Here is a 24,157-nt window from a genome sequence, read left to right on the forward strand (position 1 = left end):
ATTTTACTTTTAAATACGGTGCTGGTGATGGACCAAACCTCTGTAGAAAAAAAAGTAGATGCTAATTCCACATTTATTGAAAATATATTTCGGACCGGGTTGACCCTCGTCAATTCTTGAGATTGTTTCTGTCATGAAGATTATAATTCATACTAAGATGCTGTTTTGTATCGGGTATTGCCATCTTTCTTGGAGGGACACTTGAACTTACGCTTATAATCCTTTTAAAATTCTGCCCGCCTGTTGAACTACAGTTCATGTAAATATTAAGATGGTTATAATGGATACGAAGGGGCGGGGGGTTCAAATATTATTACCTAGATATTCTATTCTGGAAGTATGTGATAGATGATTGCCCTGGGTTCTGTGAGGCTGGCTGGGAGCTAATAACAATGTGGTAGCCTTGATCCTAAATAACAACGTTGTGTTAACACTAGACTGGGAACACATCGTTGCCCAGGGTACTAATATTTACTCCCACCGTTTACTTTAGTTACTCCCGCCGTTTACTTTATTTACTCCCACCGTTTACTTTATTTACTCCCACCGTTTACTTTATTTACTCCCACCGTTAACTTTATTTAATCCAAGCGCCGTGCCGTTTGTCTGCACTTTGTCGTAAATTACGATTTAAGCTATTTTTCCACATAAAAATCGGCCCACTTAACTTAAAATCTCAAAAACTAAGTTAAGAACCTTCCGGTGGGTCTCCTAAGTTCCCCAACCAAAATTTGAGGCAAATCGGTCAAGGAGTTCCTGAGTTTTGACAACAAACAGAGATTAAAACTTCATTTTGATAATACACTAAGAGTGCAATTCTTTAAATAAATCGAAAAAATTTCGGATGCTAACCATTTCATAAAATTTATTTATAAACATTATAAGTGATATATTATGGGTAAGCAAAAGCAATAAAAAATTGGGTAAAATGATTCACTCAAAATTCAATTGATTGAATTAGAGATTATTCTGCGTAAATTAAAAATAAAAACATTTAATTTACGCAAAATATTGAACTTCAAATACAACATGTTAAGAAAATTCTTATTCGAGTATTTGACAAGAATTTTAAAATTGATTAAAGAACGTACACATTTTAGAAATGTAAGTAAAAAAGTAATTGGAAAATGAAAAACTATTTATTTCCTTTTTAGATGAAAGGAGTTAAACAAATTGAAAATTAGCATTAATCCAATAATTGGAAGAGAATGACATTAATTTGAAATCAAACGAAAACATACCATAAATGTAAAAACACATAAAAATACAAATTTTTCCAAAAAGGCGCTTAATTAAGATTTATGAAATGACCCTGAAAAAAATTCAAGTTTTTTTTAAAAACTAAATCTAATTTTTTATAATCAAAATCATTATGTAGACTTGGGGGGGGGGAATTATAACTAGATTAATCGATAAAGATTTCTATCTACGCATAAGTACTTTAAAATATAAAAGTTTCTATATTTTAATGAAATGAAAAATAAAATAATAAGTTATATTTTGCAAATTAAAATAGAAAGGAAAAATACGCGAGGAAGTAGTTTTTAAATATTTAATTGGAAAAAATACCCAAACCGTGCTGCAAGCAAACACAGGTAGAGTTTTACAATAAAATTATATTTTGGAATTTATTTTTTGTATATCATTATATTCTTAAAAGCTGCAAATTATAGAAAAAGATCTTTTAAATATATATCTTACAAAAATAGAGGTTACAGTGTTTTTTGAAAAAGGTTGGTTATTTGGCTAAATCAGAAAATCTGTTATGTGATGTAAAAATGAATAGAAGGTTGGAAGGATGAATAAATGAATAGAAGGCTGGAAGGATGAATAAATGAATAGAAGGTTGGAAGGATGAATAAATAAATAGAAGGTTGGAAGGATGAATAAATGAATAGAAGGTTGGAAGGATGAATAAATGAATACAAGATTGGACGGATGAATAAATGAATAGAAGGTTGGACGGATGAATAAATGAATAGACGGTTGGACGGATGAATAAATGAAAACAAGGTTGGAAGGATGAATAAATGAATAGAAGGTTGGACGAATGAATAAATGAATAGAAGGTTGGACGGATGAATAAGTGAATATAAGGTTGGAAAGATGAATAAATGAATATAAAATTGGACGGATGAATAAATGATTACAAGGTTGGACGGATGAATATATGAATAGAAGGTTAGAAGGATGAATAAATGAATAGAAGGTTGGAAGGATGAATAAATGAATATAAGGTTGGAAAGATGAATAAATGAATAGAAAATTGGACGGATGAATAAATGATTACAAGGTTGGACGGATGAATATATGAATCGAAGGTTAGAAGGATGAATAAATGAATAGAAGGTTGGAAGGATTAATAAATGAATACAAGGTTAAAAAAGGATAAATAAATGGAAGGTTGGAAGATTGAAAGGATGAATGAAAGGATGAATGGAATGATGGAAGGAAGAATAAGTGAATGGCAAACTGGAAGGTTGGAAGGATAAAAAATGAATAGAAGGTTAAAAAGAATGTAAATGAATGAATGAATGATTAGCTCTTGGAAACAAACATGTTGAAAAGTTAGAATAATATTATGAATATATGAATTATAATGAAACTATCAAGGAATAAACATTCTAACCCTCATATCATTACGAATGGAGGAGTTTGACTTTTGATATTCTTAAAAGAAAAAATCTTTTCCGGTTAATATATTTTTTAAGTTATATGAGTAATAATTTTTAAAAGAATTTAAATAAAATGAATAAAATGAATACATGAATACATGAATACATGAATACATGAATACATGAATACATGAATACATGAATACATGAATACATGAATACATGAATACATGAATACATGAATACATGAATACATGAATACATGAATACATGAATACATGAATACATGAATACATGAATACATGAATACATGAATACATGAATACATGAATACATGAATACATGAATACATGAATACANATAAATTAATAAATAAATAAATAAATGAATAAATGAATAAATGAATAAATGAAAAAATAAAGACCTGAATGGATTGAGCAAAGAAGAAGTCCTCTGCTAGAAAGCATCCAAAAGCTTCCAATCCCCCGGCATTATCTAACAGCTGCTTCCGCATCAACGCAGACATCCCCGTCGCGCAATTGATGCCGAGTAAGTTGGCAGAGAGATAAATACGAGCGTGCCCCGTTCCAAAGTATACCTGGTAATAAAAAGATTCGTCATTTGTAAAATTTTTCTTGCAACTATTGATATCAATCGACCAAGACCAATCAATCGAAAGCCGTACCATCGCGCGTAAGTTAGGATGGGTTCAAAATATTTAATATGCATGACTAGTATTTAGAGAGCTGTAAAAGAAGTGATCTGAAAGCTGTTCAGAATATGAGTTGAATACAGTATAGAAGAAATATGAGTACAATATGGTCTAGAAGAAATATGAGTAGAATATCGTCTAGAAGAAATATGAGTAGAATACAGTATAGAAGAAATATGAGTAGAATACAGTATAGCAGAAATATNTTTAATTATATTAATACATTTTTTAGATACCTTTGAGACTATAGATAACGAGATAGAGAGAGAAGACAGAGAAACAGGGATATTTAGAGATATAGAGAGATAAACAGGGATATTTAGAGATAGAGAGAGAGAAACAGGGATATTTAGAGATACAGAGAGAGAAACAGGGATATTTAGAGACATAGAAAGAGAAACAGGGATATTTAGAGATACAGAGAGAGAAAAAGGGATATTTAGAGAGATGAAAATTTAAATTGGAAACAGGGATTTTTAGAGATACAGAGAGAGAAACAGGGATATTTAGAGATTTAGAGAGAGAAACAGGAATATCAAAGAGATAAAAGGAAAAGAGGGAGATAAATAAACAGAAAGTGTAAAAAAGCTAACCCCCCCCCCATCATAGGCGGTTTTGGGGTGGGGGGTAGTCCCATTACCCGCCCCCCCCTGAGTAAAGTTGGGGGGGGGGTGTAACCCCCTTGTATTTTTCTGAAGTCATTACTCCGAAGGCTTTTGACCTGGAACAGGTCATCGATGACCACCGACATGTTGGTCAAGCTGGAAAAAATGGCGATGCACCCAAAGAGACTTGCCTCAATTTCAGAACAGTTTTTTAAATGCCTTTATTTCTGGCGGCCCAAGAAAACTAAATTATCTTAGATTGAAAGGATTTTTAAAATTTTTTTTATTTTGGACAACAATTCCTTTTTTACTTTCAGTCTTCTTGTGGTATACTTTTATTATTAACTCTAAAAATAAACATAAAAATTATCATAATTTAACCCTATAAAGTTTGTGGGTCTGAATCTGCCGGGGGGGGGGGGNCCCCCCCTAGAAAAATACCTTAGAGAATATGTACAGGGTTAAAATGCATGTTCATCGCCCAAGGCCAGCTCGTTGAAGAAAAAAATTTGACCGATAACTAATAGTTTGGGTGCTAGGGAGGGTTGAAAAAGATGCAAATAAAATGGCCTAAAAAGTGTAAAATTTTTTGATTTTTTCCGGACTTTTTCCCGCCCTGTACCCTACCCTATGCATTAAAAGAATGTGTTTTTTAAACTTCTTTAAATTTCTATTCATTAAAAGTCACAAAATTTCACAGTAATAGTTTCAAAAATGAGAGTGCGAGGATAAAAAACTAGAGGGGGGAGGCGTGAAAGACCCCCTCTAGCCTGTTTAGGGTTAAGAAGCATTATTTACTAAAAGATCAATAATATTAGCAGGAAATAAGAAATAATTCTCCGTTTATTAGAATAATATGATGTGTTTAATGTTCAGAGTTCAATTCATAATACTTTTTTATATCATTATAAGATAAATAAATGGATTATTAAGACAATTGCCTACCCTAAACTAAAGAACTTGTAATTTCAGTAGGGTAAAAAATAGGACTTTTTAGCAATAGAGCTTAAATCCTGAAACCGCCATTCCCCAACATCGAAAGTGTAGAATGTGAAGGACAAAATCAGCTGTTCCCCCATCATAATCAGCGGCTCCGACCCAGAACCCAACTGGTAGGCGTAAGGTGGTACATCACCAAAATTTGAATTTTTAACATTTTTTTGAGAGAGAGATTTGAATGGCATTTTCAAATTTGAAGATATGGAAATTCTAAAAATTGGGTTTGGTTTATTTGGAGAAATGAAAAATTTAAACGTTCATGGGGTTTGCTGATTTTGAGATATGACCATTTTTTACGCTAAATTGCATTTTTCTTTTAAAATGGACATATTAAAAAATCTCGTGGAGGTTTGATCTTTAAACAGTGATGCCAGCCAATTTAAAACTGGATTTAAGCTCACAAAATTCCATTCTCCGAAGGCTGTAGGGCCTGGCTTATCTTTTATTCAATACATGCGGTATTTAAACAAAGGACACGTAATAGGAGGTTAAGGTTAATTACTGAAGATATCTATCCTAATATATAAAGCATGAATGACGATTTTAAGGAAATATTCATATGAATCATAAAAACCCGGGAGTTCTCTTTAACGTACACTAACCAAACAGTATGTATAGACAATGTTAATAAAGCTTAGTAAATGTTTGTTAGTGTCATACATGATAATGAACAGGGGATTAAAGGGGGGGCTTAAAAAGGGGCACGTAGAGTTCCCATTTTTAAGTCCATCTGTAATTGTTATCTTTATTTATCCCTCTCTCTATCTATTTTTTAATTTGCTGCAGAAGATTGTAAATCTTTAAACACCCTGTCCAGCAAAGATGTTTTAAAAACAATAAAAAAATACTCTGAATGCTCTTTATTTATATCTATTTATAATAATCTATGTTCAACTTTAGATCTTTTTCTTAAAATTTATATATATCTATATAGACTAAATCTATCTCTCTCTCTATCTATTCGTTTATCCCTTTATCAATCTAACCCCCTTTCTACCATGTAATTTATGTATCTATCTATCTACCGTGATATTGGTTTTCTGCTTTGTTTAAACATTGCACGACGTACAAACACTGTACAGTCTTCAATTAGTACATTAAAGTACACAGATCCTTACAAAATAGTTTAATCCTACCAGAAAATGCACTCGAGTAAGAATAAGACGAATAAGACGAATAAGACGAATAAGACGAATAAGACGAATAAGACTAATAAGACTAATAAGACGAATAAGACGAATAAGAGAAATAAGACGAACAAGACGAATAAGACAAATAAGACGAACAAGACGAATAAGGCGAATACGACAAATGAGACGAATAAGACGAATAAGACGAACAAGACGAATAAGATGAATAAGACGAATAAGACGAATAAGACGAATAAGACAAACAAGACGAATAAGACGAATAAGACGAATAAGAGGAATTTGACAACTCAAGGAATTCTAACTAAATATATATACAATACATGATACAATTAAATATAAAAAATATGAAGAGTAAGATCAAAATCTCTTTACCCCAAAAACTTAATTTTATCAATATTTTGGGGTGTTATGTCCAATCATAGTTTTTACCTTTTCAAGTATGGCAGGAAGACCTGTTCTGTCACAACTAAACGGCATCTAGAAAAATATCAAATTTAAAACTAAAATAAAACTAGAGTGACCAGACAGTCTGCAAATATTGAATTTTCTTTGCAGAAAAATTGGCGACAATATTACATGAAAGTAACATTTGTGCAAAATGTTGCAGTTATTGAATCGGGTTGGCCATCGTTTTTACAGTAGTTTAAATGTTTTCTTCATGTTATCTTTTTGAGATAATTTCAACTAAGAAACGGGATATAAAGGGGGTTGTTTACAAATCAACTATGACGTTTAAGAACAGCTGTTATAATGTAAACAAAAAATGAGACGACTGAACCGATCCGGGACTATTTTTTTGTCGGACAAAATCCACGGAAAAAAAACGATAAATCCGTGAAAACTTTTTAAGTTACTTTAATATAATTTAGGAAGAGAATATGCCTCAGAGATAGAGCAACAATTCAAAATTAAAATCAAAGCCTAGTTAACTAAAACTTGTTTAAGAAATGTCGTCTTTGTAAACAAACTTTATACCCTCTTTATAGCTTTTTTTCATTGGTCAAACCTACCTAATGCATGCATAAATTTAGTCTACCGTTTAATTATCAAATTTCACAAGAAAAAGACCTTTTAAATTCTAAAACAAAACTTTATTGTAAAAAAAACTTAATGTAAAAAATAATGGAAGATATTTTTTTTATTTCTGTAAGCCAAATTCGAATATATTTCAATTTTAAAGAAAATTCCAATTTTTTAAAAAATTATTTGAACTTTAGAATTAATTAAAAGAACCTTTTATAAAGAACCCTTAATTTTTAGATTAAATTACGTTGAAAAGAAATAGCAAAATGATGTTATATATATACAATACATGATACAATTAAATATAAAAAATATGAAGAGTAAGATCAAAATCTCTTTACCCCAAAAACTTAATTTTATCAATATTTTGAGTTGTTCGGGGTTTATTATTCAAAGTCAAACTAGCTTGGAAAGCCAGCTTTACCTGGAAAGTAAGTTTTTCCTTTAAAGTTAACCCACTTAACCTAACATATAAAGAACATGCGCATTGTTCTACAGATATCCACAATAAAATTTGAGGAAAATTGGTCAACATGTTCCCGAGTTATGATCGGACATCCAAAAAAACAGATAGAAAGTATACATATAGAAGGAATCATACACCGACAAGAGAGATAAACTTTGTTCAAATTCTTTTGATAACGTTCGTATATTTTAACCCTAAAACTTGTACTCATATGTATTCAATAATCCTTTATTGTTTAAACTATATGCGTGAAGCGGAAATGCCGGGCGGGTTAGATTTTACGTTTAAAATTATAAAAATCAAATGTCTAGACTATCTATCTATAGCAATCAAATCCAGGAGAAAATGAGGGCGACTCTTACTCTTTCTTAATTATTAACATGTGTCAAAACACGTGTTCACGGAATTCACAAAAAAATATTTTTTTTTATAAATTAAAAAAAATCCACCTGATGAACTAACCCAACTTTTTCCTTCATACATTGAACCATATCAAGCAGTGTATCCTCTTTCACTAAAATAAAAAGAAACAATTATCAATTTATAAACCAAAAATTAAGTACTTTAAGACCCGGTCAAATTTCCTTTCCTACATTACATATGCTCCCGAGTCCTGGTGAAAAAAAATGAAAAAAAGCTTGATTAAATAATAGGAGCAAATAATATATTATTAGTAGATTAATTGATGATAATAAATATTTATAAATTTTTATTCAACACAACATGTTCTTCATTATTAGAGAAATATTTCATACTTTTGATGCCAGCATCAGAGACTAGAACTAGTGGATATTTAGCAGCTCTGTAGGCTGGGGTCATATTGTTGATCTTTGGGTTGACCCCAACCTCCTCGCCGCCAATGTAGATGGAGACATCAACGTCAGGGTAGGAGTCACACAGTTTCTGAACAGAGAGGTTCAATATTAACAAAGTATCTTAGACAGAGAGGTTCACTGGTAACAGCTTTCCTGATCAGAGAGGTAGATATACAGAGATTCTAAACAGAGAGGTAAACATTGATAAAATTTACAGTTGAAATGTTGAAGGGTTACAGTTAAAGAGTAACAGGGATCACAGTTGAAGAGTAAAGGGGATTACAGTTGAAGAGCTAAGTAAGTTATAGTGAAGAGTTAGAGGGGTTAGCGTTAAAGAGTTAAACGGATTAGAGTTGAAGAGTTTCAGGGATTACAGTTTAAGAGTTAAAAGGATTACTGTTGAAGAGTTAAAGGGATTACGGTTGAAGTATAAAAGGGATTACAGCTAAAGAGTTAAAAGATATTACAGTGAAGAGTTAAAGAGATTACAGTTGAAGAGTTAAGAGGGTTTACAATTGAAGAGTTAAAGGGATTACAGTTGAAGAGTTAAAGGGATTACAGGGGAAGAGTTAAAAGGATTACAGTTTATGTATCNGGGATTACAGCTAAAGATAAAGGAATTTCAGTTGAAGTATAAAAGGGATTACAGTCTTACAGATAAAGAGTTAAAGAGTTTGTCAACGTCTAAAGATGCTAATATCGGATAAAGCTAAATCCTTCATTAATCTTTTAAGATTAGACTGTGTGGAACTAATTATACTTTTTACCAACTTATGTAATTTATTAAGTTTGAGGTAAGAAGTTCAATCTCAGGGAGAAATTTGCAATCAGTACAGTGAAACCCCCCTCCCTCCTGGAAAATAAAAGTCGCTGTTGAAAGATGGACAAGTTACGTTAATGTCGTCTTGATAAATATATACAGATTTAGTTCTTTATTTTCACTTTAGATGGATAAAATCTATTTATATTAATCTTTTTGAAATCTTCATGAAATTCGGCAACAAAAAACTTGTAATTCTAACTTAGATTTGCATTTCATTCTTGTTCATTTTTCTTTAGTTTATACACTGACATAAGATAAAGAACACATTCACTACATATTCTAACAAAATATTCATAAAAGCATTAAGCTGTTCATTTTCTAAATTTAACTTTTTTACATTAAGATGAAATTTTAGAGTTTTACCAATAAAAGAAATTTAGGTGTTTTGCCAGTTTAGATCATTATTTACAGAGGCGCAACTAGGGGGGGCGGCCGGGCGNAGAGATATAGATAATCTAGAGATATAGATAATCTAGAGATATAGATAATCTAGAGATATAGATAATCTAGAGATATAGTTAATTTAGAGACATAGATAATCTAGAGAACATGAATAGGAGTAGACAATAGGGAGCATGGACAGGAGTAGACAATAGGGAGCATGGATAGGAGTAATCAATATGGAGCATGGATATAAGTAGTAGACAATAGGGAGCATGTATAGGAGTAGACAATAGGGAGCATGTATGAAATGAAATTAAATGAAATGAAAAAGAATGTGAAAGACCCCCAATGTGGGATCCCCAGGAGTAGATAATAGGAAGCATGAATAGGAGTAGACAATAGGGAACATGAATAGGAGTAGACAATAGGGAACATGAATAGGAGTAGACAATAGGGAGCATGGATAGAAGTAGACAATAGGCAGCATGGATAGATAGGAGTAGACAATTGGAAGCATGGATAGGAGTAGACAATTGGGAGCATGGATAGGAGTAGACAATAGGGAGCATGGATAGGAGTACACTATAGGGAGCATGGATAGATAGGAGTAGACAATTGGGAGCATGGATAGGAGTAGACAATAGGGAGCATGGATAGGAGTACACAATAGGGAGCATGGATAGGGTAGAAGAGTTAAAAAAATCGTAAAAGAAAAACAAGGAAAATGGACTGATTTTTAGGAAATATTTAATTTTTTGGAAATATTTTTTTTTACCTTAATAATTGCTTGAGTATGAACATCTGCTTCTTCCTGTATGCAGAAGAGTATCTCATACTAAAATATGGAAATTAATAAAACAATAAAATATCAAAATACAACCATTGATATTAACTTCAAGCTTTTTACAAATATCTATAAAATATTATTTTAAGTTTTTTAAACTTTATTCAGCGACAACCAACTGATAGGGTTCACATGTATTGTACAATTTCTTTGAAATGTACATACATTCAGCACATTTTAGGGGAAAACCCCCCTTTGTTCTAGAAATCTGATATTCATTCTAAAAATGAAAAATCATGCTATGGAATTCGTCAATAATCAATAAGAAAGACATATTATTATTCACAATGTTTGCATGTATTGTTTAAATCATTATCATACCCCCCCCCCTCTCTTTCCCAATGCTAGAGTTGGGGAAGGGCCCCCCCCCCCCATATCTTTAAATGCAGTTGAATAAGTGCTAACGGATCCAAGATCAGCAGATCTGGATATAACTAGTTTAAGTTGTAATCTTGAAACCATCAAATATTTATCTCGATATCTCTCAAATAACGCATTCATTGACATTTTCATAATTATTCAATATCTGGCACATGCAGTCATGGGGGGGGGGAAGATATGGGCTACAAGGCGGGGGCCACGCTTCCGCTAAAATGAAAAAAATTAAACCTTCCCCCTACAAAATTCCTTTCTACCGAACAGAACAGAAAGTGCAACCCCAAAACCATGAAATTACAATTATAAAATTAATCAATTTCTGGTAAAATTAGGCCGGGGGCGAGTTTGAAAGCTTTTCTACATACTTAAGATCATTTCAGAACAAAACTGATATTTGTGTAAATTTTTTGAATTTTAAATTTCATAAATAAATACATTTTAAAGTTGGATGTAATATTTAATAATTTTGAAGAATTATGTTCTAAAGGATTTGAAATTAAATATAACAGAATTATCAAGGAATCTTCAAATATGGTTGATTTGATTTCTTTTCAACAATTCTTCATAACTAACCAGTTAGGAAAATATATTTTGTTTATTATCTGTTGAAATAAACATTTAATCTTAAACTAATCAAATAAATTAAAAACTTTGTCCTGTTAAAAGATAGATACAGTGAGACCCAGAAAACAGTGGAAGATCAGACAAAATTCTTTTATTTTAAAATAGCTGAAGGGCCCAGCGTTGACCGTGAAAAAAAATTTTATTTCGATTTTTTTAGCCTTTAACACCCCCCGACCACCCATGAGTGTCCACAAAAAATTTGAGCCCAATTGGTCCATCCGTTTGGCCGGCTATACGCAACATATATGTAAACGAATTTCTTGTTTTATTACATAGATAATTAACATATGAAAACTTAAATGTGCAGTGTACACAAACCCAAGTCACCTAATAAGATCAGTTACAAGCTGCTGGACTTCCTAGATCATAGTTTTATGGGCCCCGCTGTATTTAACCTAATTACAACCGTTCCTTTCCAGATATTAATCTTAGCTTATCTTCTTAACTTAGAATTTCAATTACATAGTCCAGGCTTAACAGTTAATATATTATTCTACAACTTGGAACCACATAAACCTTTCATGTTTATCATTTTCAATTCGGAAAAGTTTCAAAAAGTTTGCAAAAAATCAGGAATAAAAAGATATGAGAAACTCAGAAAGTAAGAGATAGAAGGTACATTTTTATTCAAGAACTTATCTTTATAGTAAAGCTCTTCGCTCATACATTATATATATATGTTAGCTATAGCTGGCCAAACGGCAGGACCAAATTGGCTGAAGTATTTTGAGAAACCTCTTGGGTACCCTGGGGTTAACACAGGCTAAAAAATTTCGATTTTTTAAATTCCATGGGCAACGCCGGGCAGTTCAGCTAGCTACATAAATTCCAGAAAAATGTTTCCAAATCAGTGAAAAATGTCATGAAAGGGAAGGTTTATGTGAGAGTGATAGCTTAACAAGAAATGAAGTTTAGTGCCTTAAATATTTATAACGGGTTTATTGCGATTTAACCTTCAATGAGTTCATTAAATATACAAAACCTTTGGGGTTTAGTTCCTGCTGCTAGGGAGAATAAAACCCAGGAAATAAATTTATTATTAATAAAACACTGTTGTATTACTTCCCCCCCCCCCTCCAACCCATCCACCCCTCTCCTCCCATCCTGTCCTTGAAATGAACTTTCCTCTATTTTCTCCGTTTGGTGTGTGTACTGGGGTGGGACGAGGGAGGGGTGGCTGCTCTCAGGGTTTTGGAGTTGCTCCCAGGGTTTGGAAGTAAATTGTGAAAACTTATCCCCTTTTTTACTGTCTTTGTTCAGATCTTTGCAGGGGAAAAATCGCAAATTTCAGTCCAGGTAGCCTGTGGGATAATATAGATTTGATTAGGCAAACTGACGACTTTTGTTTTAGCTTATACATTAAAGATTATTGGTAAATGTAGAAAACAAATTTTTTTTTTGCTAGACACATAAAGGTTTCATTTGAGATGGTCTAATACATCTCAACATCTTAGTAAGTTATCTTATTTCCAAGTTTTTTTTCAGAAGAAGTCAATGTTTAGCCTGAAATAATCTTAAATTGATTGGTGCCATTAAAAAATGCGTTTTTGCTCAACACTCGCACAATAATAGTTGTTCTATTTCAAATTTAGAGCCTTCTGTTTGGAGCTCATTATACCTGCAAATATCTTATGAAAGATGGTAAAAAAGGGGTAGCGGAGCCCTTTTTTCAATTTTCGGTTTTAAAGTACCCTTTTTAAAGGATTTTTCATAAAAGGTCGGATAAATTTTCACAAATTACTCCAAACCCTTGGATCAATTCCAAAACCCTGAGAGCAGACACCCCTCCCTCGTGGGACTAGGGTGGGACTAGTGTGGGAATAGGCTGCGAATAAGGTGGGACTGGAGTGGGACTAGGGTAGGACTAGGGTGGGACTAGAGTGGGACTAGGGTGGGACTAGGGTGGGACTAGAGTGGGACTAGAGTGGGACTAGGGTGGGACTAGAGTGGGACTAGAGTGGGACTAGGGTGGGACTAGAGTGGGACTAGAGTGGGACTAGGGTGGGACTTTTCACTTTTCGTAAATTTCTAAAATTTTCTTTCTTTCTCCATTCTTTCTTGTCATGATTTTAATCTTCCAATCTCATTTCTTTTCTAACAAATCAACCATAATTCTGTTTTTAACTTCTGTTCAAACTAATTTCTGCATTGTCGCAATAATTTTCCTCCATTTTTACTTATCACCATGGATTGTCAATATTTGTTTCAGTCACAAAATTGGTTAAATCATAATTAGCGAAAAACTGCGCCAAAAACTCGTAAGTTCTAAAGTTCTAACAGATTTATGTTGACATTACGTAACAGAAAGCTACTTTTTTATCCTAAAAACATATGGTTTAGAAAGTATGGTACGGCAATTATAGTACAGTACAGTACAATATGAACATTACGGTTCATATAGTACAGCACAGNCGTTTCCTATATCAACCATTAATCATTCCTTTATGATAGAAGGGGAAATATTTGTGATTAAAGAGAAAGGATGAAGAGTATAAAAGACTCAAGACAAACAAAGGATCTACAGAATAAAAAGAAAGAGACAAAATAAACTTTATTATGAGAGATTCTCGAAAAAAAGAAGACAAAAAAAAAGAAAACAAAAATGGAAAAAAGTTTTTGTTAATTATTAATAAGATGAAAATAATCAAAAAGATGACAAATTGAAATACAGATTATTGAAAATATTGTTGATTATTTTGAGGTTAAAAGACGAAAGAGGATGATATTTAGGATGTCGTTGATCGATAGAAGATGACGATGATAATATTTAAAATAACAATTGTAATATAGAAGAAAATGATGATCATATTGAAGATAATATTGAGATAATAAGACACATATTTAATGGTTATCATATTGAAAACATTAATGTTAAAAAGGAAGCTAATGATGATTTAATTAAAGACAATGATGTTAAAAATTAAGGTAATAATGATTTAATTGAAGAAAATGATGTTAAAAATGAAGGAAATGATGATCCAATTGAAGACGACAATGATGTTAAAAATGAAGCTAATGATGACAATGAAGATGATAATGTTCCTGTGATTGGCAGAGAGGTTTCAGAATACTAACACCAGCAAGATCTTCTTGCTTCTCTGTGTCCGGCTGATCTATCTTCCGGTGTAATCTCCACTTCCTGGAAATATATTTACAATTAGTAAATAATATACTCATTGTTTGAATACACATCTAAAACACCATTCTGCCTCCCCCCCCCCTCGCGTTCCTTCTTGCTCAACAGGTTGAACAAGAAGGAACTATTGTAATTCTTAATAACTCGGGCTCTCTTGACTTGAAGAGAATATTTCATATGTTGAAATATACACAAGGGAGTAAGATATCAGATATTCTATTATCAAAAATTTTAAAATTGAACAAAATCATTTAACACTTGATCTGCAGTTAACATAAGGCGACAGAAAATGTCCATTTCGGCTTAGAACTATCGTTTTCTTGTCAAATCCAATCTGGATCAAAATTGAAAAAACTTCTTCCACTGAATCAGTTTCCTTTGAAGGTTAGATTTGTTTTAATTTGTTAATTGATTTAAGTATTACCCTTCTACAAAAACTGTCATGAAATGACAAATTTTGGAAGCAGTTTTAATTGGCAATAAAATATTGGAAATATAAGTGCACCTCTTGTTTTGCCAAAATCTAAAAGGTTTTAATCATCTACTATATCTACCCTCCTACAGGCTTTAATCATCTACTATATCTACCCTCCTACAGGTTTTAATCATCTACTATATCTACCCTCCTACAGGCTTTTTTCTAGCAAATACATTGCAGGTATAATTTACTTTAAAACTTTGCAACAAATTCATTTTTAATAAATATAAAGATAAAATATAACAGGCTGCAGTCTATGTCTCTGTGTAGGGTTTTACGAAAATAAATTCAGTTTCGCCACAAAAACAAAAGTCGAGATGGTTACACAATTTTTCAAAAAACACAATAACAAAAGAGTTTTCTGGAATTCGAGTTTTTTTAAATAAATATCGCGCCAAAACAAGCCCTAATGGAACTTAAAACGCAATTTCAAGTAACACTCCATGCAAAGTCGGCATTGTCCTTTTCAAAAAAGGCATTTTTTATAGATTTAAAGGTTTATAAGGATGTGAATCCAGCATTGCAATCTTTGTATGGAGGAGGGTCACTTAAACATTACGCTTACAGTCCCTTTTATAACATTTACATGTATGTAAAAGTTCGTGATCGAATAAAATTCGCGTTAAAAAAGTGTGAATTTTGATTTTGAAGTCTGGTTGAAATTTGTCGCCATTTTGTTGAAAAAAAAACTAGTTTGTGGCGAGAAAGCCTAGTTAAGCTGGTTCAATAGAAATGTTAAAACAAATGGATTCTTGAGAACTGCCCTTGCTCTACCAGAATACAAAAACAGCATTCAACATGAAATAACAATGAAAAATAAAAAAAATTCAGACAACATGACTGGAAATATACGGAAAACTACAATAAATCATGATCAATGGAAAAAACAATTTAAAGAAAAAAACATTTTTATTATAAATGAAATGTTATTAAAAAGAATTGTAAAATTGTACAGGTAAAATAATTATGTTTGCTTTTACTTTTGGTGAACACTGTACACTGACACTGTACAAACATAATGTGTACAAACATGACCCGGGCCTGGAACTTAAAAAACTAAACATAACCACTAACCAGTTTGATTTAAATTGGTACTTAAAACTGGCTGATAAATATTGTTTTTGAAATTCTTTCATAAACACTGGTATTTCATGAGGTCAATAATCTTTCTTATTCAGTAAAATTTTGCGCAATAGTTTCTACATTCAAAAAAACCGGAAAAATAAAATCCAAAACCAAGTTTTGTAATTCGATACTCTCTTTAATTTCCGGCTCTAGTTTTCTATGACAATGTAACTAAACATTTAGGATAAAGAGCAAACACATGATCACAAACACACACACCACAAACACAAACACCACGTTATAAACACGAAAGAATAACGAAAAAAAATCCGTGAAACCTAAACCCAGATAATGCACCAAATAGGAAAATACGCAGAAAAAAATTAAAAACACAAAACTTGCACACACAAAAAAATGAGGCTAACAGACAAAAAAGGTTAAACACAATATTTATTTCTAAACCCTAGCAACCATGTTTTAGTAGTTAATGTTTTCCTACCGTTTATATACAGTAAAGTGGAACCATGGGAGCTAACTCTGATTTATTTATTAATGAGTGTCTGTGTGTGTGTCTGGGTGTGTGTGTGTGTTCGATAGGAGGATTTAAAGGGACTGTCAGAGAAAGATAATTTTTTAAATCCTTTAATCAACAAGGTGCCATTTACGATTCACGATTAAGAAACTTTTCATGTTTTCAGCCAGGCCCCAGGCTAGGCCACACATAGAATTAAGAATCGGAATCGCGGATTATTTTTATTTAAGCAAATCACCCTCCTTCGGATCCCTCCTTTCAATGTAGACCCATATAAACTGATAACCTTTTATTAAATAATACAGAAATATTGGTTGACATTATGACATGCTGTTATTAAATATATTCCATAAGAAAACATATTTACATATTATTTACTGGAGCTTTGAATACCATGCCATAACTGCGTAGTGCGTATAAACCAATTACGCAATTCACAACCAATCCTTACAATATTACGCAAAAACGAGTTCCAGGATTACGCATTTAAATGGAATTTAAAAAGTCTGGGGCCCATCATTCACAAAAATTATGTGGGTTGAATTTATTAAAAATTTATATTGAAAAGCATTTATTCAAAATGTTAACAGAATATGCATAAAATATAACTTTTCCTGTTTAAAAGAAAATTCAAGAAAATTGCATTTAAATAATTTAAAGTTGAGCAAAAGAAAACTTAAAGTATACAGGATTTAAAACGGATTCTCAGTTCTTTAACGTTTAGATTTATTTAGAACTTTTAATTTCATTTTAATCTTTAAAAAAAAAGATTCATACTTCAGAGATGTGGTCTTTTAATGTACAGTTAATTAGAAGCATTAGGAATAAAGATATTTGTTTTAAATTTCGGAGGATAGTTCTATATTTCGAAGGATAGCTTTATATTTCGGAGGATAGTTTTATAATTCGGAGGATAGTTTTATAATTCCGAGGATAGTTTTATAATTCGGAGGATAGTTCTATATTTCGAAGGATAGCTTTATATTTCGGAGGATAGTTTTATAATTCGGAGGATAGTTTTATATTTCGGGGGATAGTTTTATAATTCGGAGAATAATCTTATATGTCGGAGGATAGTTTTATAATCGACATGATATTTTTATTTTTCGGAGGATAGTTTTATACTTCGAAGGAATGTTTTATATTAAGGAGGATAGTTTTATATTTCGGAGTTGTATAATTCGGAGAATAGTCTTATAATTAGGAGGACAGTTTTATATTTCGGAGGATAGTTTTATATTTCGGAGGATAGTTTTATATTTCGGAGGATAGATTTATACTTTGGAGGATAATCTTATATTTAGGAGGATAGTTTTATATTTCGGAGGATAGTTTTATATTTCGGAGGATAGTTTTATATTTCGGAGGATAGTTTTATAATTCAGAGTATAGTTTTATATTTCGGAGGATAGTTTTATACTACTGAGGAATGTTTTATCTTTCGGAGAATATGTTTTTATTTTGGAGGATGGTTTTATATTTTGAAGGATAGTTTTATAATTGACATGATATTTTTATATTTCTGAGGATAATTTTATAATTCATATGATTGTTTTATATTTTGGAGTAGTTGACATATTTAGAAGTACATTTTTATATGAAAAAGAGGAGATTCATACATATCTATGCTCTTTTCTATATTCCGAAGAGAACTTGTTATCTGTGAAGAAAATCGTAAAATTTCTAAAGAATCTATGAAGATCTTCAGAACCACTGACCTCAAGAGTTTAAGTTTCTTGGCAAACTAAACCTTTCATTCCCGCTTATACAACCTCATTCCCGCTTATACAACCTCATTCCCGCCTATACAACTTCATTCCCATGTGCGATAAAAACCTCGCTCTCCATTATACCACTTCATTCCCGCTTATACAACTTCATTCCCATTTATACATACAACTTTATTCCCACTTATACAACAAAATTCCCACCTTACTGCTACAATACCACCTCCACTACTTCATTCCCGCCTTCTCGTCTTCATTTTAACTCTTCTACTTCACTATCCTTTTCACACTTATTCTACTTGATTCCCACTTATAATACTTTATTCCCTCTCTAATACTTCATTTCAACCTTTACTACTTCATCCCCACTTTAATTACTTCATTTTCAATTTTTATACATCTTTCACATTGTACTTCATTCCCACTTTTAGTACTTTTCCCACTATAACTACTTCATTCCCATCTTAATTTCTCCATTCTCACCTTTGTTCATTTAAACATATCTCTACTTTAATTAACTTTTCATTCCTACTTTCACTTCATTATTCCCATACATTTCATCTGATTATCTAACCCCTTATATTCCTGCTTATCCTTTTAATTCCCACTAACTTCATTAATTTTACTTTATTAATTTTTTAGTTATCCTTCCAGTATCTATGGCATCCCTTCCTTCCCTGACTTCCTTCCCTGACTTCAAGTTCATTTCCTTGCTTACTTTCCTTACTTCCTTCTCATAAAATTTTGTCTTATAAAAGTCTCTAGTTTCTCGTTCCCAACCTAGGTTTGACATTAAATTTCAGTGTTCAAGATTAAATTTTTCTATTTTTCATCATATATTGAAGATTAAAGTTCCTGTGAAGAACCCAATTGAAATATTTGCCAATAGTTTAACCCTTTCAGTCCGAAAGGCCAATATTGGCTCCACACAAAAAATAAAAATGCTACTTCTCTTTTGATAGTAGATGCACAGAGTGTTTTACCTTTATTTTACGTATTACATCCTGTTTAACGTCCCCCAACAATTTTGTAATCCTACACCAAAAAACCCCAAATCATCACCAAGTGGAGAGGGTGGGGGGAGCTTTTATCATTCACCCTTTCGCTTCCGTTCAGATTGGTTCCGTTTATTTTATATTCTGTGTGTGCATATCCCTCTATTCCTACCTATTATTGGAGTACTATAAGGGAAAACAATCTCAAAAGTTCGTTAAAAAGTTTCCCGCGCTATTTGCCTGGCTCACTCTCCCAGGGCCGCGAGAGAGGGGGCGAGGGGGGGAGGTTTGTTCTAGATAGGGAAACACTGAACAGGATATACCCTAGGATAGTGATAACTTTATTTTAGTTTTAATTCATTTAAAGTTGTAATGTCTGTTCGTTTGTTTGTCCGTTTATAAATCATGAACACCTTGACCGATTTGTCTCAAATTTTAATTGGGGAACTCAGTAGAGCCATGGGAATGTTCTTAGCTTTAATTCAAAGTTAAGTGGGTTGACTTTTAAAGAAATGTAAGTTCACAAACAAAGCTGGGTTTTGAATAAAACGTAGAAATATAAATCCAATTAAAAATATATAAGAAAAGTATTTAACGATACAAATATTCATTTCATAGTTTTGCTTTCTTTCCTGATTTAAATCCTTCCTTCCTTTAATATCAAATACAAGGTTTACCTTCCGATCTTTTTATCAATTTCCCCAGTAAAACATATATTCTATATACAACTCCCCCCCTTGCACACACACAAACATATCTTTTTATCAAAAATATAAAATGTTTGGTTTACATAAATGAGTAGCTGTGGAAAAATTATCAATTATTTATGAAAGATTTCAAACAATGCTTAGATAATCAGGTTTATTTCTTACAATGAATCTTTGGAAAAGTTTCAAGATAAAAAGGATGATAAAAAGGATTTCATTTTAATTTAAATATTATTTTTGTTTCACATGGAAACATGTATATCTAAGAGCAGTTATACTGCACATTCATCGTTTGATTAAACTTAAATTGAAGATAGGATTTAATATTAACTTAATCAAATTAAAACTTTTAATTAAAAATTATTGAAAATTTTCTCTTTAATTCCATTTTGACTCTTGAACTTGAACCCTAATTCCATTTTGACTCTTGAACTTGAAACCTAATTCCATTTAACCCTTTAACTTGAAACCTAATTTATTTCTGACTCTTTAACTTGAAACCTAATTCCATTTTGACCCTTTTAACTTGAAACCAAATCTATTTCTGACTCTTTAACTTGAAACCTAATTCCTCTTTGACCCTTTAACTTGAAACCTAATTTATTTCTTACTCTTTAACTTGAACCCTAATTCCATTTTGACCCTTTTAACCTTAACACTAAATCGCTTGTTAAAATGCATCATCATCGTTATTTTAGATAAATAATTTTAGGCCTTACCTTTTCTGGTTGTAATTATCAAAATCCCCCTCCCCCATTTCATTTTGTGCTTGTTTTAAAACTTTAATGCTTGTGAATACCTTAGTGTATATTCCTAACTCTATTTATGAAGTTCACGTAAAAGCCCCGGACTTTGTTTATTTTACAAAAATACGTCATCAGCTGTTTTATCTTACAAGTTCCTTTCAAGTCCTTGGGTCTTATAAACGTCATAGGTCATGAATCATTCGTCATATACATTTTTTAAATCTTCCAAAATCAATTCAAGACATGCAAACCAATTATAAAATAAACTTCTAGCTTTTCTCAAGCAAAAAGATACGATTGTATCTTAATCATATTTCTTATTAGTATCGTCATTTGTTATTGTTATTATTCTTATTTTTATTATTATTCTTCTTCTTATTATTATTATTTAATGCAAGAATTAAGGTCCCCAACCATGTTGAATCCCCAGACCGTCATCGTGAATGCCTATACATTTTCTAAAAACCTTCCAAGCTCAAGTCAAGTCATGGCCGACCAAATGCAAAGTAAACATGTGTTTTTTTAAGGAAAAAGATAATATCTTAATTCTATTTTTATTTTTCCAAATAAATTCTTTTGAAAGGAATTGAGTCTTAGCTTTGCCGCAAACACAGATTTACTAATCCTAATATCTTTAACACTTGATGGTGTAAACCTGTGATATTTCAAACTTAATTTATATGATCCAGCATAATTCATAGATTGAAATATCTAAGGTCTGCGACATTGGGTTAAAAAAATATAAAGATTAGAAAATCAGAGTTTGTTGCAAAGACTCGATTCCTTTCCAAATAAAAAATTTATTTAATGTTGTAAGAAAGGAAAGAAAACGTTTGATCAGACTTAAAACAAACAATATTTTTTATTCTTCTCAAGTTCTGATAAAATACCAGGACTGTAAATTGGCTTATATCTGAGAATAAGTACTTTTTGACGTTAAAAGGGGTTTGTGATGTATACATACATTACATATAATTGATATGAATTCACTACTAGAAGCCACTGTCCCACATGTTATTTAATACTTTTAACCAGATGTTCTACACAAATCATACAATAATGATTCATTCATATATTCTGCCATTAGTAATCTTATTCTTAAATAGTTATATTACCATTTTTATTCATCTTTTCATTTCAAAAACAATTGATATTTGTTTATTCGTTGTACAATGTACATCGTTGTACATTGTACACGGAAAAATGTCAAGAAAAAGTGGATATTTGAGGTTTTATTATAAAAACAATAAACATCATTCCTATATATAAACCACCTGCTAACTATGGATTATGTGACTAATATCAAAGTAAATAAACAGTGTATATACCCAGTATACCTAGATATATTTATATAGATAGTTTTCACGACATATACACAACAAAATTTTGTCCACATCCGGCCCTTACACTACAATCTCAACCTTAGAAAGTCACTTTACGCAGAATAACTGACATGACTTTGCGGCGTTGAAATCCAAGCGAGAGAGTACAAACTTGTGTTGTTAATGTGAATATTTTAAATCGTATATTTCTGAAACATGCAAGATTTAAAACTGAAATAAAATCAACTGTAGTTTACTGTGCAAAATGTTCAAAAAAAGGAGTTATGTTTGAAACATGTAATATTTAAAACTAAAATAAAATCAACTGTAGTTTACTGTGCAAAATGTTCAAAAAAAGGAGTTATGTTTGAAACATGTAAGATTTAAAACTAAAATAAAATCAACTGTAGTTTACTGTGCTAAATGTTCAAAAAAAGTTGCCCCGGGATTTTGCTTCTGTCACGTCACGCAAATATTATAGTCTAACATTTTTATGCAATTTTAACGAAAAAAATTTCAAATGTTCAACTTTTGATAACAAAAGAAAAGGTAAAATGTTCAGTAAATATTTTTCACAATGTACTCCTTAGATTTTTAAACAAGTATGGATGAACGTTTAGGTTTTTAGAATAGTACTTTAAAAGATACGGTTGAGCGAACTACCCCCAGGGGGGAATATTATGCAATAATATGAAGAAAACTACGAACCCGTAGACCAGGGCTAGGATGTGAACGAACCAGAGGAAGACCCAGAGCACCAGGAGCAGGATAGCACTCCCGTACACTGTTATCATCACAAAGTTCATCCTGACTCCTCCTCCTCCCGTCTCCAGGCTCACTAGGAACTACACGGGTCCCGTCCCAACATCAATATTAGACTGAGACCTCTCTAGACCGAGTACCGACCAGAGAAGTAGGAACTTTAACTAGGGAGGGTTCGCGCCTGCGCAGTTCGAGGCCGGTTTAGGGTGGTACACTGTCTCCCTACACCTTTCTAGGCTTTCTAGACATCTCATAGCAGAAACTAATCCTTAACCAATCCATCTTCTTTATACTAAACCTAAAAGAGAAAAGGCATAAATTGAACAGAATTAAAATGAATTTATAAGTGAAACCGCAAAATTCACGTACTTTTAACAACGAGATGTTTATCAGAAGCGTAGGGGGGGGGCTATTGGGGTTAAGCCCCCCCCCTCGGACCAGTGAAATCTATTGATTTCAGGGAGTTTTCATGCCCCAACGGGTGCTGAGCCCCCCCCTGGAAATTAAAAAGAATTAAGCCCCCCAATGATGTTTATAAATATAACTATTCACGATTGCAGTTCTCAATCTCAACAGTTCAAAGGAATAGTTTTAATTGTTCCATAACCATGAACAACGTTTTAAAACTAATTTTATCGAAAATAAGAAAATTTTCCTTATTATTTCCTTTCTTTAGTTTTTCATCTACCATATTAATTTAAGATAAAAACATAAAGTCATATTTATAACGAAAGGGTCGTTAGGTGTTTTAAATGCGTCTTCTTAATATTTTTCATCAATGACGTAATATATGGAAAGGTAAAATTTATGCAACACCAATGCTACGACTTTGTGACCTCGTAGCTTCTCTGGATTTGATTTTCTGCTCAAGGATAATAATATACTTATATAGATTGCATAATTAATATTCAAAACATTATTGTTCTTTTCAAAATTGAAGAAGAAGAAGTTAGTTTAATAACTCAATTGAAGAAGAAGTTAGTTCAATAACTCAATTGAAGATGAAGAAGTTAGTTTAATAACTCAATTGAAGAAGAAGATGTTAGTTCAATAACTCAATTTAAGAATAAGAAGTTAGTTCAATAACTCAATTGAAGAAGAATAAGTTAGTTCAATAACTCAATTGAAGAAGAAGATATTAGTTCAATAACTCAATTTAAGAAAAAGAAGTTAGTTCAATAACTCAATTGAAGAAGAAGAAGTTAGTTCAATAACTCAATTGAAGAAGAAGAAGTTAGTTCAATAACT

At 31.8% G+C, this 24,157-nt stretch overlaps 1 protein-coding gene across 1 annotated transcript in view; it reads right to left on the reverse strand.

Moving 5' to 3' along the window:
- Positions 1 to 24,157, reverse strand: part of LOC111715798 (ceramide glucosyltransferase-B) — a 32,836-nt gene that overhangs the window by 8,183 nt on the left and 496 nt on the right. Inside the window, exons 2-10 of the mRNA XM_023491166.1 lie at positions 22,856 to 23,207; positions 14,463 to 14,578; positions 10,487 to 10,506; positions 10,369 to 10,428; positions 8,327 to 8,474; positions 8,021 to 8,085; positions 6,512 to 6,559; positions 3,040 to 3,213; positions 318 to 409 (exon numbers count right to left, since the gene is read on the reverse strand). Of these exons, the coding sequence (XP_023346934.1) occupies positions 318 to 409; positions 3,040 to 3,213; positions 6,512 to 6,559; positions 8,021 to 8,085; positions 8,327 to 8,474; positions 10,369 to 10,428; positions 10,487 to 10,506; positions 14,463 to 14,578; positions 22,856 to 22,953 (821 nt within the window). The 5' untranslated portion in view covers positions 22,954 to 23,207. The remainder of the gene's footprint in view (positions 1 to 317; positions 410 to 3,039; positions 3,214 to 6,511; positions 6,560 to 8,020; positions 8,086 to 8,326; positions 8,475 to 10,368; positions 10,429 to 10,486; positions 10,507 to 14,462; positions 14,579 to 22,855; positions 23,208 to 24,157) is intronic.

This window comes from Eurytemora carolleeae, unplaced genomic scaffold (assembly GCF_000591075.1).
Source record: "Eurytemora carolleeae unplaced genomic scaffold, Eaff_2.0 scaffold420, whole genome shotgun sequence".
Lineage (NCBI taxonomy): Eukaryota > Metazoa > Arthropoda > Copepoda > Calanoida > Temoridae > Eurytemora > Eurytemora carolleeae.